General features: G+C 54.0%; 1 protein-coding gene across 1 annotated transcript in view; it reads right to left on the bottom strand.

Annotated features, from left to right (window-relative positions):
- Window positions 1–454: 454 nt before the first annotated feature.
- Window positions 455–24097, bottom strand: part of USP10 (ubiquitin specific peptidase 10) — a 69095-nt gene continuing 45452 nt past the window's right edge. The window contains exons 5-14 of the mRNA XM_023245536.2: window positions 17644–17735; window positions 17008–17117; window positions 16540–16595; window positions 16175–16278; window positions 13232–13331; window positions 12280–12457; window positions 9381–9546; window positions 6029–6173; window positions 4845–4910; window positions 455–1489 (exon numbers count right to left, since the gene is read on the bottom strand). Coding sequence (XP_023101304.2) covers window positions 1302–1489; window positions 4845–4910; window positions 6029–6173; window positions 9381–9546; window positions 12280–12457; window positions 13232–13331; window positions 16175–16278; window positions 16540–16595; window positions 17008–17117; window positions 17644–17735 — 1205 coding nt within the window. The 3' untranslated portion in view covers window positions 455–1301. The remainder of the gene's footprint in view (window positions 1490–4844; window positions 4911–6028; window positions 6174–9380; window positions 9547–12279; window positions 12458–13231; window positions 13332–16174; window positions 16279–16539; window positions 16596–17007; window positions 17118–17643; window positions 17736–24097) is intronic.

Genomic DNA, 24097 nt, shown 5'->3' with positions numbered 1-24097 from the left:
ACCATGAATGGTCTGCACGGGCTGGAAGCGGGACACCACAGGCACGAGAGCCACTGCGGGTGGCCTGACCCCCACGTGAACTCTCCTCCGTCTCTTCTGTCCGGGAAGGGCTTCCTGTCCCCAACCCAAGGGCGGTGTCCGAAGTGCCGCTAAGATGCCCCAGCAGCACGGTGTTCAGCCGTGTGTGACGTAAGCCCACTGCTCTGGGGATGCGGACCGTGCTGGGGACAGGAACAAGGAACGGAGGAGAGTCACCTCCCTTTTCTGCTATCGGAAGATTCAAAAACTCCATCCCCCCAAATCGCTAGTTAGTGGCCTTGGCGACACTAAGCGGGCACGACCCGAGCCTTGGTTCGGCTGGCTGGAGGGCCCGCCGTGATTCTGGGGGAGCCCGCGGGCCCACGGGAGCGCCGGCGACCGGAAGTGGCGAGAGCAGTCAAAGAAACACCGTGCACAGCTTTAAACCAACTTTGTGATTTTTATTGGTGGGGGACAACTTCTGTAGTCCTAGAGATCACTAAACTGTGTACAATTAGAGACGCAGCATCACAGAAGAGCAGACGGCAGAATTGAACAGAGCGACTGAAGGAAAGATCCGTCGTCATGATTTTGCCCATTTTTCATTATGTGTACACAGAAGCATGAATGCAACGTGAAATCTTTTAATGGCAATAAAGTTTACAACCACCCAGCTACGTGGGCTAACGTCTTCACTCCGGGTATCTGATCTGCAACGCATACGTAAGCAGCTTTTGATCGCACGATTACTAACACGTATCTTTCCGGTGAGGAACCAGCAACTTATTTTTCGTATTTATGTTTCTTTTAGAAGTAAGAACTATGTCTCCTCTGATAACTGGCTCGTTTTTATCGTTTATCAAAAACTAGAGGGTGGGGAAGGAAAGTGTGACGGATTAAAAAATTTACTCCTTAAGGAAAGATAAAATTCATTTTCACAAATTTACAAGTGTCGCTGGTGCAGGATTTATTCTACTAAGCAATTAGACTGCGAATCGAATGCAAGTTCCCCCTTCTCACTCAGGAATCGGCATTATTTCAGAAACACGGGTTCTGTGTATTTTCTCAAATCGAGTGACAGTCTGTTTCAACCAAATGATTCGGATCTGGAAGGCAGGCGGCAACGTGAACTGTTGCGCACAAGCCCCGAGGCGTCTGCTCTCCGTTCTAGCCCGTTCTGCCAAGGACGAAGAGGCTCCCCCTAGAGAGCCACTAAAGACGGGAAGGAAGTCAGAGGGAGTCGGCGTCTGCAAGCGGGCGGCGGGCACACGGCGCGCAGGCGGCTACAGCAGGTCCACGCGGCGGTAATACAGGAGGTAGGCTGTGCGTTCGGCAGTGGGCTTCACCACCTGGTACTGGTTCACCACCTTGACCGTCTGGTCATCGATGCGCAGCCAGCCGTTCAGACCGATCTGGAAGACGTCCGTGGTATAGTGGCCGCCCGTCGCGCTGCTGCCGTGATGGTAGACCACTGCAAGAGAGGCCGGGCGCCCGGTGAGACGGGCGGGGCGGGGCACGGCAGCGCGCCACGCCCCCCACGCGCGCCACGCCCCCCAAGCACGCCTGACACACACCCCCCCCCCCCACACGGAGCCGCCTCCCGGGGACACACCTTTCCGAGGCGCGTGGGGCAGAGATGCCACCACACAAAGCAACGTCATGTAATCCAAAACCCTCAGCGACGTGCGAGAAAGTCACACACGGACACCTTAACGACACACTCGGGACGTTCAAGGCCTCGCGGAGGAGTCGCCGGCCCGGCGGGGCTGTCCCACAAGCCAGCCCTCCGGGCGAGGACGGCCCACCGCTGAAGCGAGCACGCGGGGACGTAGCGCCAAAGACCCCCCCCCCCCAGCCCCCACGGAACCGGTAGCACTGACGGACCTCCAGAAATGCCACCCAGACCCCCAAACGCTCATGCTCTGGATCCAGCCCATCCCCTTCTAGACCGTTCTAAAGAGATCTGAACCTCCGACAAAGATTTGGTAAGAGTGAAAAAGCAAGGAAACGTCAAGAGCCGTGCACAGTAAGAGGAACAGGCTGAGAGCACGGGGATGCAGGAATATGCCGGTGTTGCGTGGAAAATGGACAGTTCTAGGTTTTCTGTGACATCACAACGAGTGACCGCGCCGGCCCCAAGAGGGACAGACAGCAGGATGTCATGTGGGCGGAACGGGTGGGGTCCCTACCGAAATGGCACCTAGTCATTACTCTTTCTTCTTTTATGCTTAAACGAAGCTTTTCACTTAAAAAAAATCTGTAATCCAATCAAGAAGCCTTTGGTCAAAGGCCTAAAACAAACACAACCAACCACTGGAAGACGCAGTGAAGTCCCTTGAAGACACCAAGGGCCCCCGTCTTCCCCCCACGATGGGGAGGAGGGCCAGGCCGCAGGCAGGAGCCGGGGGGGAGGGAGACGCCTCCCGAGGACAGGGGGCTGGCAAGGCGGCCGGGCGAGCTCGTGCCACCACCAGTGCAGAGGAACAAGACTCGGCTGGTGGCAAGGTGGCTGGGCCCTGGCGGCAGCGGTCACTCCAGCGGAGGGACGACCCTGTCCGGACCCCGTGGCCGAGGTCGTGGCTGGTGGGATGACAGTCCCCCCCGGCAAAGGAGCCTCCGTGCTGGAGGCGCAGGGGACGCCCTTGCCAGCCACGTGACAAACACGGCTGGTGCCCTGGGGACAGAAGACTGCAGGAGGCCCCGGCAGGACACCAGCGGTGGGATCGGTGGGATCGGCACACACGGCAGGTCGCACCCATCAAAAGGCCATCGAGGACGTGGAAGAGGCTTGACATGGCCCGTCCCCCAGACCCCAAACCCACTTTAGGGCTTTCGTCCTGGATTTTCACCTCCAAGACACGTCTGGGGCAAGAGTTTTGATCGAGTGACCAAGTCAGTGGGATTTAAGGAGCTGAGGGTTTGTGTTTCCTGCAGGCCTCTCCCGTTCTAACACTTCAAGAGAAAGCACTCCACACGCGTTGTGGTTCCCTCAGCAGCACTCGGGGGCTGACACGGCACGTCAGGGCTCCGGGCGAGTCCCCCTGACTGAATGGGACCGGCCAGCACTTCTCGAACGTGCTCTCCGGGTGCCGCAGTCAGAACCATTTGTGCGAAGTGCTTCCTTACATTCCTGGCAGACCGGAAAAAGTCCAACTGATCCAACTTAGTGCCCTTATTTCTGAAGTAAGAAGCCATGAGAGGATCTGGGAACGCAGGGGAGCCCCCGGGCAGACGCTGGGCCACAGCCGGCAGGCAGAGCGGGACCACACCGGGGCTCCCCGAGCAGGAGAGACAGGGATTCCCGTCCTTGCCCCAGGTCGGCGGCCTCCCCCTGCAGCGGCCCCAGGCGGGGAGGGCAGCAGGGAGACGGCAGGGCTGACCTTCATCTCCCCCTGGGGCCTCGGGGCCCAGCTCCGGACTCAGGCCGGCCGCTACGGCCTCTCTGGTCCCAGAGGCAAGTGGCAGAGTTTCCATGACAAGGCAGGGCTGGAAAGGGCTGGGGACACCCCAGGAGCGCAGGGCCTGCCTGCCTGGAGAGGGGCTGTGATCGGATGATGGGGAGAAGAGAAAGTCAAAGGCACAGCCTGGCAGGAAGAGCAAGGTGACCGGGCCCAAGCCCTCCCGGTGATGTGCAGGGACCTGACCCGCTCACCGGGGGCCAACCAACTTTCTAAACAGGCAGGATGGATGGACGGAGGGTAGGAGGGTGAAGACCGGCCACACAACTGCGGGCCAGAGCGGGGCGTGTGTCCCAAACAAGAATTTGGGTTTCTTGTTTTACAAAATGGGGACACCACCACCTGCCTCGCAGGACAGCCGTGAGAAATAAATGAGATACCACGAAAAAGGCACCGAGTAGAAATGTTCACTAAACACGTGTCAGTAAATGGGAACTTAGTTTAAATTACACGCAGACTGAGCAAGGCCAACACAAAAGGAAGGGTAACGAAGAAGCTAGGAAATTCTGGTAAAAACGGCCAGAAAGCACACGCAGCTGATGCAAACAGCAACCAGCGCAAGCACAGAGCCTCAAAGGCCCAGAAGACTCTGGCTACAAAAGAGGAAGGAGGAGCGGAAGGACGGACAGGCAGTATTAGACAAACTGGGGCCGCAGGAAGCTCTGGGCCGAGAGAACAGGGGTCTCGGGGACCCGGCCCCCCGGGCGCCACCGTCCCCGCGCAGGGGCCACAACCGCAGCAGGAAAGGTCCCGTCTGCAAACCGCTAGCCCGGCAGGCGGCCTCCGACCCGATCCTCTGACTCACGGACAGAACTGATGGCCGTGAGCGACACCAGCTAAACACCGAATCCCGGTGAAAGACGTGGGTTTAACCAGAAAGCCACATACTTTAGCAAAACACCTCCTCTTGGGGGTGGTCAGAGACACCGAATGTGTGCAGGCTGCTGGAGGCAGCTTTGTCCCAGGGCTCGCCGCCAGCCTCAGCATCCCCAGGAGGGCCCAGTCCTCGGGTCGCATTTCTCTGCCCCTCTGCTCCCTTTCACTTCTCACCATCCCGCCCACAGTCAATCGTTTGTAAGGCCTGAGCTATGAGCGTCGCCATTTCTCGGGTGCCCGCAGCCACCACTCTGCAAGACAGGGTCTTAAGACGGATTCAGCTTAGAGCCAAAAGGATATTCTGTCAAATCCAAGCACCAACGTCAGGTCAAACGCACATTTTCAAAAGAAACAGAGTCCCCTTATAGAGTCCAGGGGTTACCAGCAGAGACACTCTTCTCTATGCGAAGTGCTACTGCGGCAAAATTGGGCCTGGGTATTAAACGTCTTTATCAGTGCTTTAATAAGTAAATAACGTACAGATTTACTTACCTGCAAATAGCCTATAGGTTCTGTGGCATTTAAAATTCTTATTTTTAACCCCTGGAGAAAGCAGTTCTGAAAAACAAAACATCGACAGCTGCAATCTGTAAAAAGCACTTACAGAGAGGCTCAGGGTGACAGAGACGAAGAGGTGCCGACAGCCCCGCTCACATGCGCCCCCTGGCCGACCAGGAAAACAGAACAAACTCCAGGCCTCCTGGGCCCAAGCGCTGCCCAGGAGGGAAACCGGCTGTGCGACGCGGGAGCGCCCGGACCCGGCAGCCAGTCCGTTAAGAAACAGGGGAAATACACTGAGCCTGTTAAGCTCATGCCAGAAACCCCTTAAAAGCAGACATGCTAAAAAACGGAAAAGCAAGCCGCCCACTTAGAAACAAAATGGCCCGGGGAAACGAAGAGTTCAAACGTTTTACAGGCGAGGGAGGCCGCAAAAGTCCCATTATGTAAGGGTAAGACGGTCCCTCCAAAGAGGCACTGTCCCCTGCGGGAACGGCTCCCCGCAGATGGACCCTTCCGGGAGCCGCTCGCCACCGGCTTCTCCCCTGCCCCCACCCTTGACCCAAGCCAGGGCCTCTGGTCCTCGCTTATCTCGTTTCTCTTTCTGGAAAGCACTTCAGGTGGCAGCTGACACGAAGACACGCGTAACAAGCAAGACAACACGAGCTCGCTTTCATCAAAACGCGTCGAAGCTGAGGGGGCCCGGTTACCTGACGGAGACTCGGGGCGGACAGGGTGCCACAAACCTGACACGGGTCATTGCACCCGGAGGTCGGAGGAACGCCCAGGGGCCTATGGGAAACGTCCCTTCGCTTCACTAAAAAAGTCCATTTAACGGCCGGTACGTGCGATTCTCAACGTTTATGAAGAAAACCGTTTTGGACCACTGATCCACAAGATATTTCCAGAAAGACGATGCTCATCTTAATGGACAAAATCTCCTCCGGTTTTATAATCTAGTAAGATCATACGGTTTGTACACTTTTTGCCTTTATCTTTCAAGAGCTACCCTGGTGCCAATTTGAGCATCAAAATCCGTTACAAATCGAGAAATCTAAAACCAAACCGTCAAGAGAGAGAACCTCCTGACTCCGGCATCTCGCAAACGCTGGGCGCCAAGCGCCCGGCCTCCCGGGGGAGCCGGCACCACGCACGCGGTCTCCGTCCGCGGCCGCTACCTTTGCTGATCTCCAGGTCCACAGGGTACTCGACGCTCTTGACGAGCTTCTGACACCCGCCGGTCTTCTCGTAGACAAACCGCTTCAGGTGCAGCACGAGCACGGGAGGGAGCTTCTCCAGAGTCACTCTTCGACTTATCTCCACCTAGGGCACAGAGCAGAGCAGGACGCGCGTCCCTCACTCCACGCGGCAGATGCCACGTCCGTCCCCCAAGAACCCCCTCCGGGAGCCGACGGCCTGCGGCTCCGCGGCCCCGTTCCCCGCTCGGCCGGGTCAGGGGAGCGTCTGAGGATCTAACATCCCGCCAAGAGGTCTCGCGAGAGCCACCCGCACCCACACTCCCCGCGGGAAAGCGCACACGTGCCTGCAGACACGGCGGCACGGGACGCCGCGGCTCCGCGGGCCCAAGCGTGAACTCCGCGGCAGGAAGCCCTGCTCTGGGGTCGGTTAAGCATCAGACTTCCGGTCGGGTCACGCTCTCACGGTTTGTGAGATCGAGCCCGCATCGGGCGAGCCCCGCTTCTCTCTCTCTCCACCTCTGTCCCTCATGAGATTCTCTCTGCCCCTCGCTCGCTCATCCTCTCGCTCTCAAAAAAAACAAAAACCTGTTCTGTGACATTAATGGCAAACTGGCACAAAAATTAACAGCTAACTCGGCAGTGGCACCTCGCATTATGTACGTATTAGCATGCTTTTTAGTAACTCAAACCGAAGCCAAAGTGTTTCTCGAATTAGGTGTTCTACGTAACCCAAAAGCTATCTCTTGTAACCATTAGCTTCGCAGGTTTATCAATTTACATGTCTCTCATCTGCTTCCACAGGTCCAATGAATGCTGCGCTTCATTAAAAATGCATCCTTGCCAACAATGCCTATTACCTTTATTTGCTGTTCTTTATAATTATAAACTCTTGGATGCTCCCTGTATTTACATGAAGAATCCTTTTGGTAGAAATGCCCGTTCGGGTGACCGTCAGAAAGAGAACGGCGGAAGTGAACCGTATGGCAACGTTCAGAAGACCGTATGTGCATCTGGGTAGAGGTGTCCTAATGGGCGCCCGGCTTCCCACTCAGGCTCAGATCCCAGGCGGGGAACCACCCGACCTGCCTCTGGATGCTCATCACGGGTCTGGAGCCCGGTGTCTCCGTACCCGACGAGGATGTGCAAGCGATCGGAAAGCGTGGCTACGGCCCAACGGCAAGAGACCGAGATTGTGGCAAGAGGACTCCAGCGTCCCCGCGCGTGAATCGAGGGCTGGGCGAATGCATCTCTGGGACGCTCTCCAAGCCAGGGACCTAGGACTCTGACCTCAGACTTTCGGGCAGTTCACTAAGTGGCTAACCGGAAATTCTTCCGTGTGTTTTGGGTTTCCACACAAACTTGACACACTCTTCTTCACGCAACAAAACCAGACCCGTTCCGCACAGCAAGTATTTTCTAGAGTCCTATTTTCCCATGGGCCTTCGTCAAGTGGTCCCACAGCAAAATGAATCTCCTGACCTTAAAACACAGTAACGTCAAACTCGGTATTTTAAAAAGTCCGTTCAAAGAAAACACATTCCAGAAAATGTGATACTTGCTCTTTCCGGATATCCCCGCCCCATACGAACCGTCCAAGATCTCCCTTTCTGAAACGTCTGCTTTTCGGAGAGTTTTCGCTCTTCTCGGTAACATGCCACCGCCATCACCGAGCCGGGACACGCGGCGTGTTGCTTCTTCCTCTTCGAGGCTCTGCCAAAGGGCCCCTTTTTTCCTGCGTCCTTCTCCCCGCTCCCCCCAGCCATCTGGAATAAACCACCTTCTTTCTCCTCACACCCTCTACCTCGATCTCATCTGCACCCTCCCGACGTGCACGCGTCACCGCAGCAGGAACAAGAGAGGAAAAGACGCGTGAGGGGGCGGGGGTGAGGTCTGCAGGATGAGTGGCCACCAACCCCTGCAGGTGGCCTCGGGAGAGCCAGCAAGAGAGGCGCTGGGGGGTGAGGGTGGGGTGGGCAGGACGGCGACTCCACCTCTGGAGCCGCGGCTGCCACACAACGAGCCAAGTACACGGCTCAGCCACACCAACCGACCTCCTGAAAACAAATACCCACTTTCTCTCTCATTAAGTTCCACCGCCAGACTCGGCTGATTCACTCGAGCCAAGCGCCGAGATTCTGTCTCTCGCTCCTACCGCTTTTCTTTTTTAAACAAAATCGCCCGTGGGAAGCAAGTCAGAAAACACGGTGGAGGATCAGGCCAAACTACGTGCCCATCTCCCAAGAGGAGGCTTGACCGGTCCAGGCGGGAGGCCCCAGGGGAACCGCAGGCGCCCAGGTGCTCCTCTGCTCTGCTCCCCGTGCGCCTTCAGCCACCACAGCCTCGTTGAGTCACGCTCCCCAGGGATACTACGAGCTGTCCAGACAGGTGCCGCCCGTAACCAGCCTGCGTCCATCTGTCACGTTTCTCTGAACTCACCAACCCCGAGATCACCAGCACGGTCTCGGCAGCGGAGACGACACCCTCCTCAACCCCGGAGTGGAAACAGCGGCCACTGGCACATCTGGACCGCAGGCACCAGGAAGCGCTCCGGGAGCAAACACTCCAGCTCTCTCCTGAGTCGGCTGACAGGTACCCCGCACGAAGCCATCTGCCTCTCTGACTCCCGAACACTGAAGACTCAGAGACTTTCCTCCTGTCCACATCCGATTAAAGACTAACACGAAGGAAAACAGCTACTTTCTAATTGTTTTTGATCTCCTGGAAGACCTACAACCAAAAGCTAAATAGACGTGTTTGGAACCTCTCTTCTGGCCTGCCTAAGCTCATGAAATTATGCTTTGTGACATCAGAAGCTGCTCGGCCTCTGTTCGACGTGGTGCTGACTTTATCGTACCGCGATCGCACTAGCAAAGTTACACAGCTCAGGACAGACGCTCCCGACGACCGTCACCCTGGGCCACGTGAAGTGGTGCCAGGACCAGCCGTTTCAGCCGTCCCATTCTAAAATTTTTTTTTTTTTTCAACATTTACTTTTGGGACAGAGAGAGACACAGCATGAACGGGGGAGGGGCAGAGAGAGAGGGAGACACGGAATCCAAAGCAGGCTCCAGGCTCTGAGCCGTCAGCACAGAGCCTGACGCGGGGCTCGAACTCCCGGACCGCGAGATCGTGACCTGGCTGAAGTCGGACGCTTAACCGACTGCGCCACCCAGGCGCCCCTCAGCCGTCCCATTCTAAACACGTGGAAACTTTCAGTGCGAACAGCGAAGCAAGGGGCCTGAGAGGCAGAGCGCGGACCCGCTTGCGCCGCGCTCTTTCCACCAGACCGGGGCGCCTCGGCACACGCGTTCAAGACCAACTGTGGCTGTACCTCTTGTTTGGTCTTTGTGGTATAACCCTGGACAGATTCTCTCGCCACCAGGCTCTCCAAAGCGTCCTGGACCGTACGTATCTTGTCAGACTGGATGTCCAGCTGCAGCGTGAAGAAGGGCTGCAAAGTGGCGGATTCTCTGGAACTCTGCTGGTAGACCACAGACCTGCGGGGTGGAAGACACGACCAGACAACTGTGAGACGACGCTCCTTCCCGCCTTCCCTCAAGATCACCCAGCAGCAGAAGAGGGATTAACGCGGGGAACGAGATTTCTCAGGACCACTCTCAGAAGGCCAGAGAGGGAAAAGAGCCACCAATGTACCAAATTTAAAAATAATCAGGCGGGAAAAATAATAAAATAAAATAAAATGAAATGAAATGAAATGAAATGAAATAAATGAAATAAATAAAATAAAATAAAATAAAATAAAATAAAATAAAATAAAATAAAATAAAATAAAATAAAATAAAATAAAATAAAAATAAAATAACGACACCAACTATTGGCGGGAGAAGAAAAATAATAATCAGGCTGAATACCACCTCCTGAGTATTTCTAAGCAAAAGCCCACCAGTTCAGCAGATCGCGTTCCCAGCGCAAGCACACTGGAAGAAAACCTACTTCATCTTCCAAATTCCTTCCCTTCCACTCCACACTTTATTTAATGCGCCAGTTAGTAACTGCCCTTATCCTGCCATGGCCTCAAAACGCTGACACTTCTCATCTTCGTAGAGTATCAGAGCCATTCTAATAAAATAGAAGAAACCCCAAGGTAAACGATATTTTTAATGGCATTTTTCCCCTATAAAAATGACTTACAAAAGAGAAGCAGGGTGTGTCTAACAAAAACTGAGCTAACATTCCAGGAAACAAGGCTACCGACCACCCTCAAGAAGAAGGTGCCAGTTCAACCTTGTTTTCTTAGCTGGTTTTTCATTTCATTTTTCTCGGAGTTTCTCTGAGTAAAACTTGTGTGCTCAGCCCACCTCCCATTTAGCCCCGGCAGGGAAACGTTCCAGGCGCAACGGGAACTCTGCTTCTGCAGCCTGAGTGACCCAGTTTACGAAAGGAATCAGATGGGTGCCTGGGGGTCCAGACCTTGCAGAGCAGGTGCCCCCAAGAGCGAACTAAACGCTCCTCTGCCTCGGGCTTCACGTCCACACGCGCTCCCCTGCCACATGGACCAGGAAGCATCTTTGTGCTCCCTCCGAGGGCCCAGACTCGAGAGCCACGGCCGTTCCCCTGGTTCCAAGACCAACGGGGGAGGGCGGTCATGAAAACTGGTGGCGGAATCAAGAAGCGGTCCTCCGGACTCCAACGGCCTCGATTTTATTCAAGGCTCCGAACGGGCGGGGGGAAAAGGGTGAAGAAAGGTGACGGTTTCTCCAGGGGGAGTGAAAACCCACCCGAGGAAGGTGGATTTGCAAACAAAACCACACTTCATGATGGCTACCACACACACGGAAGTTCCTAAATTTTAAGAAATCATTCCAACCTTTGCTTTGTTAGTTCTCCAAAGTATCAACAAGCCGTTTCAACATTTAAAAAGCCCGCCAGGGCCAGAGGTCCTGCACGGCAGGGCCGTGCATGCCGAGCTAGAACTTCCTCCAAATCGGATGCTGGTTATTCTCAAACAAACGTGAGATCTTGGGGTACGCCGGCCTCAGGAGCCTTGCACGTTCCACCTATGCGCGCACACACGGTGCTGTCACGCCCACTGGGCTGGCCCAAGAGCACGGACATCAGGCGGCCGGTCTCACGCAGAGCCAAAGGCACGAGACGGCCTTCTCTCAGTGCCGTGCCTGACCTGGATCCCGGCTTCCCTTCCCGAAACAGCCCAGCCCAAGGAATCGTATCCGCAACACCAAGTCACAGGGGCGGCAGTCCCCAGGGCACACCTGACCACAAGGCTGACGTGGAGACGTCACAACGGAAGGGGGCCCGGCGGCTCTAGCGCACAGTGGGGAGCCCAGAAAGGACTCGTTCAAGGGGACAAGGCGGCACGACTGGCTTCTGGATCCGGCGCGGCACAGCAGCGCCGCCCGGGGCCGTGAAGGAGCCATTGGACGCGCGGGGGTTGTATCAGCCTCGCTGAAAGGGACTCGGCCTAAGCTGTAGGGCAGGGCGAGCCCGAACTGACTCTGCCTGCCTCTGCCTCGGAAAGGGTGTCACTTCTGGATACACGGCATTCGGGACAAGCAAAGGCTGCGTCTCACTACGAAACCCCCCTCGTAGGTTCCAACGCCAGGCCGTCCGCGAGGAAACCCTGCTCCGGGAGCCGTTCGGGACTCTGGACGCTTGGGCCTCCCTGGAGCCGGCCCCAGCGCTCCTGAGTTCCACATCGAAGCGGCAACGAATGTCTGTCTCTAATGCACTCAGACAGAACTCTTCTAGAAGGAGGTCATTAAAGAGCAACGAGCATCTGGTTCATGGGAACTGGGCCAGAGGAGGGAACCCAGCCCTCCAGGAGGCCCCGCGTCCCCCTTTCTGTGAAAGTATCTCCCTCCACACTCCCTCACCTTTCTAGCTCACTCGGTTCCAGAGCCTAAAATTCCTCCAGCCAGACACAGAATTTCTTCTCTTAACAGAACCTGCCTGCCAACTTAACAAGTCTTTCTCTTTCTACCTAGCTGTGAGCGGCTGGAGCGCCGACGGAGGGAGGAGTCAGGAGGGCAGCAGGGCCTGGGGGACGGCGGCAGTGCCCGGGGCCGAAGGGCCTTGGTGAAGCACCAGGCAGGAGAGGCGCAGGGACGGCGGGGGACAGAGCAGGCACGGGGCGTCGAGGCAAAGCGTCGAGCCCAGAATTCCTCAGACACGTCTTACACCCTCCCCCTTCGGCCAGATGGCAAAACCCTGAGAGAGGCCAACACTACAGTATATTCCAGAAGAGCATAAACCTGATGTGTCCGCCAAAAATGCCAGTGATCGGGGTCTGAACAAACTCCGCCTGGCGCGTGACTGAAGTCTTGCTCCTGGGGCCCACTTGCTCCCACTCGTCCTCACTGCCTTCGCCCGGCTCGTCCTGCTCGTCTTCGTGCACCGACGGGCTCCTGGGTCCGTTGGAAACAGTGAGTTCTGAAAAGGAGACAGTCCGCTTAGGCCACTCGCAGCAACGACAGCGAAACAGCTTCCTTAAAAAAAGGTTCTCCATAAACCGCCTGCACGGAGTGAGCCTTAAAGGCGAAACCAAGGCGCGCTCTGCACAAAGAACAAAGGCGACAGGGATGGACGCCCACCTGAACGCTGCTGGCATCAACCACCAAGGACGGCGCTCCTGGGACAGCCGGAGAGCCGTGAAGACGGACCGGAAGCCAGGCAGCACGGTGGGAGCGCGGCCCGTCTTCCTCACGTGCTAAGGGGCTTTGGTCACACAGGAGAGCACTCTCAGTCTCCGGACATGCATGCTTTGGCCATTTTAGGGGCGAACTAAACTGTTACTTCCCACTTAATTTGTGTCACTCAGGAAACGCGTGCACACACCGTGCGTGGGGACACAGAGAGAGAAAGCACGGCAGGACGTTAACGGGTACAGAATCCAGCGGCTGCACAGGTATTCACCAAACCATTCTCCCAGCTTTTCCGTATGTTTGATCGTTTTCCTCATTAAAAGCTGAACGAACAAAAGCAGAGGTGCTGGATGTACTCTGATTTACCCAGAGGGAGCATTCTCGGTGGCATAAAAAATAAGCAGTGTAGAGATAACCAGAGTCGCCCTGGTGAGAAAGTGACTCAAAGGGCCAACGATCTGGGGAGGAAGCGGCTCCGTGTACGAACACGCGACATCTGTTCAGAATTAATGCTTGGGGAAATGTTCTCGCGCAATTTTGGGGCCAACAGACCACGACCTACTTTGGTTATTGGGTGACAGAAGTTTCTTCAGGTTCAGCATTTCCTCATGAAGTCCGTTTAGAATGAAGCCTAAATATTCCTCCGCGTCTTCTTGTCGACCCTGAAAAGGCCAGATAGGAACACGTTAATTTTAACTGATCACCACGCAAGGCCTGCAGGGAATACTGAGCCTGCATATTCAGACCAGGTCTCCTCTTCAATTTTTTTTTTTTTTAATTTTTTTTTTTTCAACGTTTATTTATTTTTGGGACAGAAAGACACAGAGCATGAACGGGGGAGGGGCAGAGAGAGAGGGAGACACAGAATCGGAAGCAGGCTCCAGGCTCTGAGCCGTCAGCCCAGAGCCTGACGCGGGGCTCGAACTCACGGACCGCGAGATCGTGACCTGGCTGAAGTCAGACGCTTAACCGACTGCGCCACCCAGGCGCCCCTCCTCTTCAATTTTTAACAAGACTTAATGTAAAGTGTTTCCAGAAATCATGTGACTTTTTTTTTTTAATTTCTTTTTACGTTTTTATTTTGAGACAGAGAGCAAGTGGGGGAGGGGCAGAGAGAGAGAGAGAGAGACAGACAGACAGACACAGAATCGGAAGCAGGCCCCAGGCTCCAAGCTGTCGGCACAGAGCCCGACGCGGGGCTCGAACCCACGAACCGTGAGATCATGACCTGAGCCGAAGCCGGACGCTTAACGGGCGGATCCCCCCAGGCGCCCTTCGCGTCACTTCTTTGTAGGCTGAAACAGGTGGAGTGAGGGGGCACGGGTGGGGGTGGGGGTGCAAAGTAAACCTTTATGTCTAAGTGTAGGATGAGGAGGAACTTCCACCTGTTATGTTTTTTCCGGCTTTTTGAAATTTTCTACAAAAAATACACGTTACCCTCAGAACAAAACACTTATTGAAAAGTTGCTCTTCTGTGGACACGAAAGGGACGAACAAGCACTAGACACGAGGGCCCCCTCGTCTCACAACCCCAGGGCCAAAGGTCACACTGTGGCTGTGAAGGGGAGCCCGGGTGGTCCTCCCGTTCGCAACGATGGGCAACTACAGGGGATAGGACCCAAATCACACGTGAAAATCTCTCCTGATTCAAAGGCTCCGCTGACGGGTTTTTTTACGCACGCACATCAGCAAATTCATCTCCAGACGAGTCACGCGACAGCCAGATATCTGTTTTATGATCTCAGGATGAGTTCGTATTTCCTTCTTTGGAGAAAGACCGCAGGGACCGAGGATTTCCGAACCCTTCTTTCAGCCTCTGGCGTACCCGCTCCAAACAGGACTCCAAACGGACGGCAGCCGTTGGGCGTGGAGCACGCTCTGTGTGTGCGGCAAAGGGCGGAAACCAGCACGGCTCAGAGGCACAAGGGTCAACGCGGCAGGCCTGACGTTCTCGGGAAGGGCCGCTTGCCGGGTCGGGTCGCTCCCTGGTTGGCATCTGGGAAGTGGGATTTGGGGAGGGTCCCCCGCTCCAAGAACCGACAAGGGAATGTGCCTGAATCGTACAACATGGTTTACGCTGAACACCCGCTTTCCTTGTGCAGGTGTGGAATTCTGGTCTGCGCCGGGCAGAGGACGCCTGGGGACCCCGGGCACGGAGTCTCCAATGTGCTTCCCTAGCAGACGGCATCTTTCCACGTGCTGTCGCACTCTGACGCCGAGGAACGAAGCGCGCTCTCTGTGACGCACCAGGACGCGAGTCTCCAGGTTTCCCGCACACCGGACGTCTCGTCTTGCCTTGTGTCCTCGTGCTGTCCTAACCCGATTGTGAGGATAACGGCTTCTGAGTCCTTCGATAACGGCTGTGACTCACAGCCCTTCCGTCGGACCACCAAGCCTGAGGGGACCCAACACAGCCAGGATGCACCTAACTTCAAAAGACACTTCCGTCCACGAACATAACCTCGGAGCCGGATGTCAGTGGGGCTTGGCCACGGGACGCCCCCTGAACTTCACTGCTTTTCCTGGGCCGCCACCTGAACCGCCACCTGAACCGGGTGGTCCGCCTCGGCTTCTCAAGCATCTGCATTTGCATCTATCTTAGGACTTCTTTGCTGTTTCCTTAGGTTAAACATCTAATTCCCCTACTGGACGGTGAGCTGTCTGCGGGCAGAGGGTGCAGCGTAATCTGCTTCTGCATTCCCAACATTCTGTACATTCCCGCCACCCCGGAAACGTCAATCTCCAACTGAACGCGGAGAGGCACAGTTCGCGCCTACGCCACCCCGGCCACTCACCCTCCGCAAAACAATGGCGCTTCAACACACTTTACTTAGCTTTAATGGAATTTTGGGGGGGATGGTTTTTCTCTCTAAATAATTCCCATAAGTATCATTTCAATTGCTCGTATGGACTCATCACAGACTGTCAGGGAGGAAAGAAAGGCTCCAGTTAACTTTGCAGAAAGGGTATGCAATTCACTCTCGACAGCTGTCGGCGCCCTACGCGAGACCCCCTTGGCCCCTGGTCCCACGCCTTTAGTAGCAAAGTGTGTGACAAAAGATGCAGCTAAGAGTCAAGGAGCCGTGTGAGTGTGACGGAGACGCAGCTCTCCCGAATGCCGCCACGGTTCCTGGCCCCAGGACCACGCTCCACGTGAAAGGCCGTGCAGCGGTCAAGGAGCTGGCCGTGATGCCAGGCGCTGCATTTACGAGCTATGTGGCCTTGGAAAAGGATCGCCCTTTTCTCAAATGTAACAACGAGAGGACCGCAGGGGGCGAGGTCGGCTAAGGTACGGAAAAAACTTACAAGGGTGCTCGGTGCCCAGTAAGTGATGCACGCCCTGCCTCTGGTTACGAGGACGATCGTCGTATTTTTAAATTTCATTCAAGCAACTGACTCCACAACAAGCCCAGATCTACCGAACACCCACCAAATGGCAGCAATTCAAGTGCAGGGCGAGCACTGAACAAGCAGGGACCGGAGCTACGCGCGAGCAGGGCCAAACCTTTTCAGACAGGCTCGACTTGATCACCGTCAGGAGTCTGTAAATGTACGTAGGTTCAAAAGCAGCTCCAGGGCGGATATCCCTCACGATTTTATCCCCAAGAGCTGCAACGGAACAGGACACAGATTCTCGTCACGGAAACAGAGTCTTAACACGATGAAAGGCAACATCACCGGGGCACCCCGCCCCCGCACAGCCCCGCCCCCTCCCCGCCCCGCCCCCCGGGACGCTGAGAACAGCACAGGTGTAGCACCAGTTATTTTAAAAACCTTTTCTTCGCGACAAGACCGAACGTATGAAATTTAGCCACCTGCCTCCCCAGCCGTCCATACACAATGGCATCAGGAGGCCTCACCGCTACTCACCTTGTCTGGGTTTTGGAGGTACTGGCATATTAGTAAACTCATTCATTAGCCGAACACTAAACACGGGGGAGAAAAAGTTTAGTACATTTTTGTAAAAGACATCCTTTCACTAGAGACTCTCGATGGCTACTCAGAATATCAGTCAGTATGAAGGTGGCAAGTTTTTGGCAACCGATGCCAGAGCGGTGAGTGGTTCTTCCACCTTTTCTACGTAACTTCCGGAAGATCTTCAGGGACACACACTGGCAAGCACTAAACTGACATAAACAAATCTGAGGAACACAGGCAGTGCTCCAATTGCATTTCTGGTTAGCTTCCACATAAAAACACAAACAGTGAATTTTAAAAAATTAAAAAATTAAAGGACTCGTCTGCAAGAAAGTAAGAACGTCGCTAAACTATTTGAATGTGAATTATCAGAGGCGAAACGACCCAGCCCCTGGACACATCTGGAGGCACCTTACTTACAAGCTATCTATCATGGGTGTCGACGTACAAGGCCTTTGCACTTTCGAATACAGAGGGATGAACTTCATCAGGTGATACATTGGAGGGCAGGCGACCAGTGCCTGCAGCGTCTAAGGAGTGGCAGTAAGGAAGCGTAAAGGAAATGAAACAGACACTCCAAACTTCTGAAAGGCACATTAAACGCAAAGCATGTAAAACTAAGCCAAGGACACTGGAAGACTTACGTATGTAAACTTTCAAGGAATCGACCAAATAACCGTAAGGACAACTGCCTTGCGATTTCCATGTAAGGCCTTACTCTGCAGTCAGCAGTTTACATACAAAAACTCGATTCGACCAAGATGTAGCAATTACAACGTTTCCAGCTGTCAGTGGACACGCTACCCTATTACTCGAGGCCATGCTAATGAAAATAAAATTGGCCTCATTCTGTCACTCACCGGTCAACAGATCATCTTTTTGGGGGGCAGGAAGAACTCTATCTTTTAAGCAAGGTAGGCACACTAAGTAAGGAACCCAGTTTTCGGATTCAAAGTTTAAGGCAGAAGCCCCATGGCAGCTGAACTAAGTCAAATGCACCGGAGGAAGAGAACGCCGTGGTCCGCGGGCCTTGGAGACGGCATGTGAGAAGGATACAGCATTAATGTAGCACCAGTTTCCTTTATTGATCAGCCCCCGGGGTTGCAATGACACTGGTTTATGTATTAGGGTCACATTCTCCAGTAACTCTGAAAGAGTGAAGAAGCATATTTAAGAAGTTAACGACATCCAGTAAATAACAGTGAACGAAATTCCCACACTCTGGAGGAGCGTTAAAATCCCCCTCAAGAAAGTACACATCCAAGGAAAAGGCACACTGTGTTGAAGCTTCACGGGGCCCAATATCGTGTGCAATAACCAACGATTTAAAATTTTTAAAAATACTCTCCCCCCAAACACTAGGTTTGTTTATCTTTCCGTGGGGATCCAACCAGGGAGCAGAGAACTACTGTAACAAGAAACAGAAACGGCTGAACTACATGGGTTACAGCGAACAGACCTGAGACACACAGGCTCCTCCCCGCACGCTGACAGCGAGGCAGGCCCCGCCAACAGCACAGTCCCTCGAACGCCAGCTACGGAGGAGTTCGAGGGCAGACGGGAGCCTCGTCCGGGGGAAGCCCCGGCAACTGCCACGGCACCCCACGCACCCCAACGGTGGGCGACCCATCACCGTCCAGGGAGGGGCGACACTCCTTTCTGGGACAGCGGTCTCACATAGCGCACTTCTACTCCTCACACAAGGCGTGTGCTGGAACGCCCTGGCTCCAGGCAGAAACACACCTCTCGGCAGATTCACCCTGACGTCAGTCTTCTCTATGGTCGGCAGACAGACGGGACTGCCATCTTCACAGAACGCTCGAGTGGTGCAATTAGACGCCTGAAGTAATTTTTTTCAGTAAAGTTTTAAAACAAGACAAAGCCTCCCCATGTCCCGTTACGAATCTTGTACCAGTGAAGCCACGAGTCGAGGACACCTTTTACCCGGGCAAGCGCTCGATGACGTACAAGCGCTAAGGGGCTGCACTGAATCCTCAGCAATCCAGAGGAGCGCCACCATCCCCCTTTCACCAGGAAGGAGACGGAGTCTCTAAACCCCCGCCGGCCGGCCTCTGTCATTCGGGAGCTACGCGGCACAGCCGGTGCCTAAAAGCCACGATCTGCAGCCACACCGCTTCCTTTTAAATCGTGTCCCAGAAAAGAAAAAGGGAGTGAGCGTACGTGTGATGTCAGCACCCATCCAAGGCATCCAACAAAAGCAAGCTTTTTAATTCTACACCGCAGCTGGACTGGCAGGTCTCAGACTTGAGCTTTAAATGAGGAAATTAATTTGCACAGCTCTAACGTCCGCACACACCTATCCCCTCCCTCCTGGGACAGTAAACGTGATCTTCCCTCTAACTGACAAAGCACAGTGAATGATTTTCCCATTTACAAAAAGTAAAGCATCGCAGGCTCCAGAAGACCCGCTGGGACCTGTTCAACTAGTTTGGGCTGGCACAGCTCTCCGCTCTCTCTCCTACCACGGGTGCAGCGCTGGGCGTCCGTGAGGACCGCGCCAGGTACAGAGCTGGGCTACGCGCGACAGGTGACGCCTCCCGGCAGAGACGGGACAGGGCGTGTGACGAGACACTGTGCCGCGGGGCTCAGCTGTACCGTTCGTTACTGCGCTCACACCCCTGTCAGGGGGCCACCGCTATCCTGCTCACGTCACAGGCGAGAGAACAGAGGCCCAGAGGGTTAGGGAGCCGGCACGGCTGTGGCCTGAGCTGACGCGTCACCCGCGTCCGCACTGCCCCTCAGCAAGTACCGGGCTCCACGCCACGACCCTTTCACACAAAGGTTTCAGGGCTCACTTTCCCCACAGGCTTAAGATCTCCTCCTTAAAACAGAGCTGTGCGTTGTGTTTGTGGCGTATTATCACGACGGTCCATACTTGTCAACGTGTGCCCCAGAACGGCAATTATTTAACATAATTATTCCATTAAAAATCTGTGCATTTCCAAATGGGCATCCGTCCCAGATGAACACTCTAGCAGAGGCACGACCCCTGTGAGTCTCTGCCACAGCAGCTTTACATCTACGAACAACAATGCTGTTTCTGCCAAACCAGAAGACTGGGAATCAACCGCCTTCTCACCACCAGGACCTCTGCTAACGACACGCTGCCGCTCGCTGAGCCCTGCCCGGGCACCGGGTCCTGGAAGCACAGAGGTGGCTGAGAGGTGGCCCTGCTGCAGGAGAGCTTGTAGACCAGCGAAAAGGGGACAACGGGGCAGGCTGAACTGAAGGCGGGTCGGCGGACGGGATGCTCGGCCAGATCCACAGACTGGACAACCCGTCAGGCGGCAGGGGGCCGAGGACGGCAAATGGCAGCTGGCACGGCAAGGTCTCCGGCCGGGGCGATGGGGCCTCCCACCCAGAGCAGGCTTCTTGTTGTTGCATACAGCGATGAGGTCACAAGCTCAGTTTCAGAGGTGTGGAAACGAGGTACCCAGATTACACCAGTCGGCAGTGCACTCACACCCACAGAGCAGCAAGTACCACATCTACACACACACACACACACACACACACACACACACACACACACAGGCCCACAGCTGGCAGCTGGCACCAGACATCCTCAGCAGGAGTGATGTGTCAGGAGCGGAGCCCTAAGCACCACCCACATGTAAGAGGCAGCCCAAGAAGAACCTAGAAGGACGCGGGGGTTTGAATTAACAGTGGAGGCGGAAGCAGGCTCTAGGCCCCCAGGAAGGAGAGCCAGAGCGGAGCGGCCTGAAGCCTGCCTGAGGAGTGAGACAGGACTGGGGTGCTGAGGGGCGCACAGGACTGTGGAGGGAGGCAGCCAGGGAAGGACCGACTCACCCAACCTCAATTTCTTTTGAGGATTCCAAGGAAGGAGTGGCTTCTAGGGTGGGGGAGGGGCAAAGACAGAAGAGGGAGGTGGCTTAGTGACAGTAATTCTTGTTTAGCAAGACACGGAAGGAAAATGGAAAGCAAAGGACCAGAAGATCTGAAATTTCCCTCCCATGTTAACTGCCTTAACAGACTCAAAAGCATGTTTGCAGACGGTCAAAAGTACTTTGAATTAATATCTTCTTAAATATAAAAAAAAAAAATCAACTCCACGCTCAAAAGGAAACAGGTGTGGGGCGCCTGGGTGGCTCAGTCAGTGAAGCGTCAGGTCACTTGGGCTCAGGTCATGATCTCAAGGTTCACGAGTTCGAGCCCCAGGTCGGGCTCTGTGCTGACAGCTCGGAGCCTGGAGGCTGCTTCCATTCTGTGCCTCCCTCACTCTCTGCTCCTCCCCTGCTTATGTTTGCAACCGAGCCAGGTGCCCAGAATAATCTGCATACCTGCAGGCTGAAACACTCCAGCCCTGTGCAGGCAGAGAATAGACCCAATTTAAAGTTGACTATCAGCTGACTTCTTTCCAACACTGATCTGGGAAGCAGCAGGTACTGGCTGGACAGAAACCTTTAGTTTCTACATCGACCCTTCCCGTTGGAAGCAACGCCAGCTTCGGGCCATTGCTCTCAGTTCACTTTTATTTTTTTTACTAAATTTTTTTTTTTTAACGTTTATTTATTTTTGAGACAGAGAGAGAGCATGAACGGGGGAGGGTCAGAGAGAGAGGGAGATACAGAATCTGAAACAGGCTCCAGGCTCTGAGCTGCCAGCACAGAACCCGACGTGGGGCTCGAACTCACGGACAGCGAGATCATGACCTGAGCCGAAGTCGGCCGCTTAACCGACTGAGCCACCCAGGCGCCCCAGTTCACTTACTTTTTAAGGGAGGAAAAAAAAAAAAAAAGCAGTTTCACTGTTCGACATCTACAATCTCAAATTCAAGTCTCTCAGCATCACCTAGTGGTTTGCTCAATGACTGCAAGTAACACAACATTCCAAACAGCCATGTAGCCACAAAATGAACAGGGCAAAAACTCAAAGCACGTAATCTGGAACAAAAAGACACTCAGTACATTTACTAGGGGATGTACTGAACTAGCTTCAAGTCTTCAACATTCTTTACAAGAGCCTCTGGTACAATATTCAAACATTTGTAGATTAAGGTTTTTATGGTAGAACATACAGAGAAGAAACCATTCCAGACATTCCAGATTTTCCTTAATCAGGACACTGCTATTCTAGAATGTTCTCTACAGTGGCAAGTCTTACCCAAGCTAAAATAAAGTTACCATTCTGTCGTTAGCATCTTCCAGTGAGCCTAAACACCACTCTCGAAGGCGGGCTGACTGGAAGCCGTCTTCCCTGAAGGCACACTGCGTATCTCCATGGCAGGAGGCGCCATCACCCCCACCTAGTATCAGACAACCCCGTCACGCCGCTAACTGCTCTGCTGAGTCCTTCCCGTGTGGGTACCAGAGCTTCCTGGCCTCCTCGGTCCCGGCCTGATCTTGCCATCCCCACTGATTCCAGCACATCTCCTACTGGCCTCAGGCCCCACACCTCTCTGCAGACGATTGCTGTCTTTCTGCTAATAAGAGCGGACATCTGTTCCTTTCGTATCTTATTCTTCAGACAACGCTCAAGACAAGGCCAATCGTCACTCACTGACCTAGAGAGTAGGTGGCATACAGAAAGTAACTATTAAGGGTAATGTGGGGGTGAAATAAACACCTGGAGACTAAAGTTGTTGGTTCCACTCAAGTTTGTTAGAAACGACCTGGTGGAGTGTGAGGGTCATCCTATCACACCGTTCACAAAGCCTCCAGGCGCCCCTGCAAAGGAGACTCAAGGCACGAGTCCAGGAAGACAACCAGCAGACAACCAGAGTTCAAACCCTGACTCTGCGCTCCATTCACTTCGCAGCCTGGAACAGAAGACTCCAGCCTCCCTTGTGGCAGAGTCGACAGGCTGCACCGTGCAAGGCCATGAGAGGTGCCCACACGAGAGCGCAACGGGTCTACAGAGACACCTAGCAGGATGGCAGGCGCTGATAATCCTTATTAGAATAGAAAGAACGGTGGGGCTCCTGGGTGGCTAGTGGGTTAAGCGTCCGACTTCGGCTCGGGTCATGTTCTCACTGTTCGTGGGTTCGAGCCCCACGTCGGGCTCTGTGCTGACAGCTTGGAGCTTGGAGCTTGGAGCATGGAGCCTGGAGCCTGCTCCCGATTCTGGGTCTCCCTCTCTCTCTGCCCCTCCCCTGCTCGTACTGCAAGTTAAATTACTTAAAATTAAGTTTTGGACATTTTGTGAATATACATCAAGTTCCATTTAAAAAGAAATGAAAGTCTGTAAAAAAATTAAAATTAAATATCTCCTCGGGGCGCCTGGGCGGCTAGGTGGGCTAAATGTCCAACTCTTGGTCTCGGCTCAGGTTGTGGTTTCACGTTTTGTGGGTTCGAGCCCCGCATCAGGCTCTGAGCCGACAGCGCGGGGCCTGCTTGGGATTCTCTTTCTCTCCTCCTCTCTCTGCCCCTCCCCCACTCACTCTCTTTCTCTCTCAAAATGAATACACTTAAAAAAAAAGATGAAATTTCTTCTCATCTTCTCTTAAGAAACACACATCCAAACGATGTAAAGGTTTGGTTCTGCAGCACCTGCCACTGGGCCCACCCCCCTCAACAGCCGCAAAGACCACAACCGGGCGGAACACAGACAGACACCTGTGACGCGCTCCTGCTCTCCCTCCCGGCGACACACACGTGCAAAGATCCTAATTCCTATCAAGGGTCACCTGTCATTATTGCTGAATCCTGCCACTTGTAACTCAAGTCAATTCTTCTTGACTTGCAGACAAGCCAGTAGGAATCTGGCTTTGGCCTAACTGTCGGCTGCATTTAGTTCAGTTTCTTTTATAACATCACCAATTCCATTCGCTATTGTATTCCTATCCTGAAGTCCAATAAGCACTCTAACAATTTCTGAGGTCAAAAGAATTAAAACCAGGAAGGGCGGAGCCAAAGGACAAAAGGCAGGGTACTTCCTAAGGCTGGAACTTGAAGTGGGACCTGTGAACTCAAAGTCATCACTGTTGGTTCTCTATTTCACCTTTTAAGGCAAATAATCACAAGTTAACTGGAACAACAAACCTCCCTGGAAGCCGTCCTTCCAGTTCATTATTGTCAGTGTAATTTACTACTCAGATCCACCCAGACAGCGGCTGTAGGAAGCTGGCCTCCTCGATCCACCCTTCGCACCGGGCTGGGGGACTGCCCCACGCAGCGTTGACCGGAATGGCACAGAATGCCAGAATGATCCATACCACATACAAGGTCCGAAGTGCCTTCGCTTCTGTACCAGCTTAAACATTAAATGGCTGAATTAAAATTAACTTTCTTATGAAATCTGCTGACACACGGAAAAACTGAGTGGTTAACGGCCTTTCTTGTATTTGAAGTCATACACGGCGGCTCACGTAAACTGCCACAAATCATTCCAATGAAATGATTTACAAACCCGGAGGCAACACTTGCACTGTGAACTTTTAAGTCAGTATAAAGCAGGATTATTTTTGTATGTATTTTAGGCATCAAATTTTGTTTTCCTACAACTAGGATTTAGAGGTCACGGTACCTTT

Source organism: Felis catus, chromosome E2 (assembly GCF_018350175.1).
Source record: "Felis catus isolate Fca126 chromosome E2, F.catus_Fca126_mat1.0, whole genome shotgun sequence".
NCBI lineage: Eukaryota > Metazoa > Chordata > Mammalia > Carnivora > Felidae > Felis > Felis catus.
This window is presented reverse-complemented; position numbering and strand designations above follow the sequence as displayed.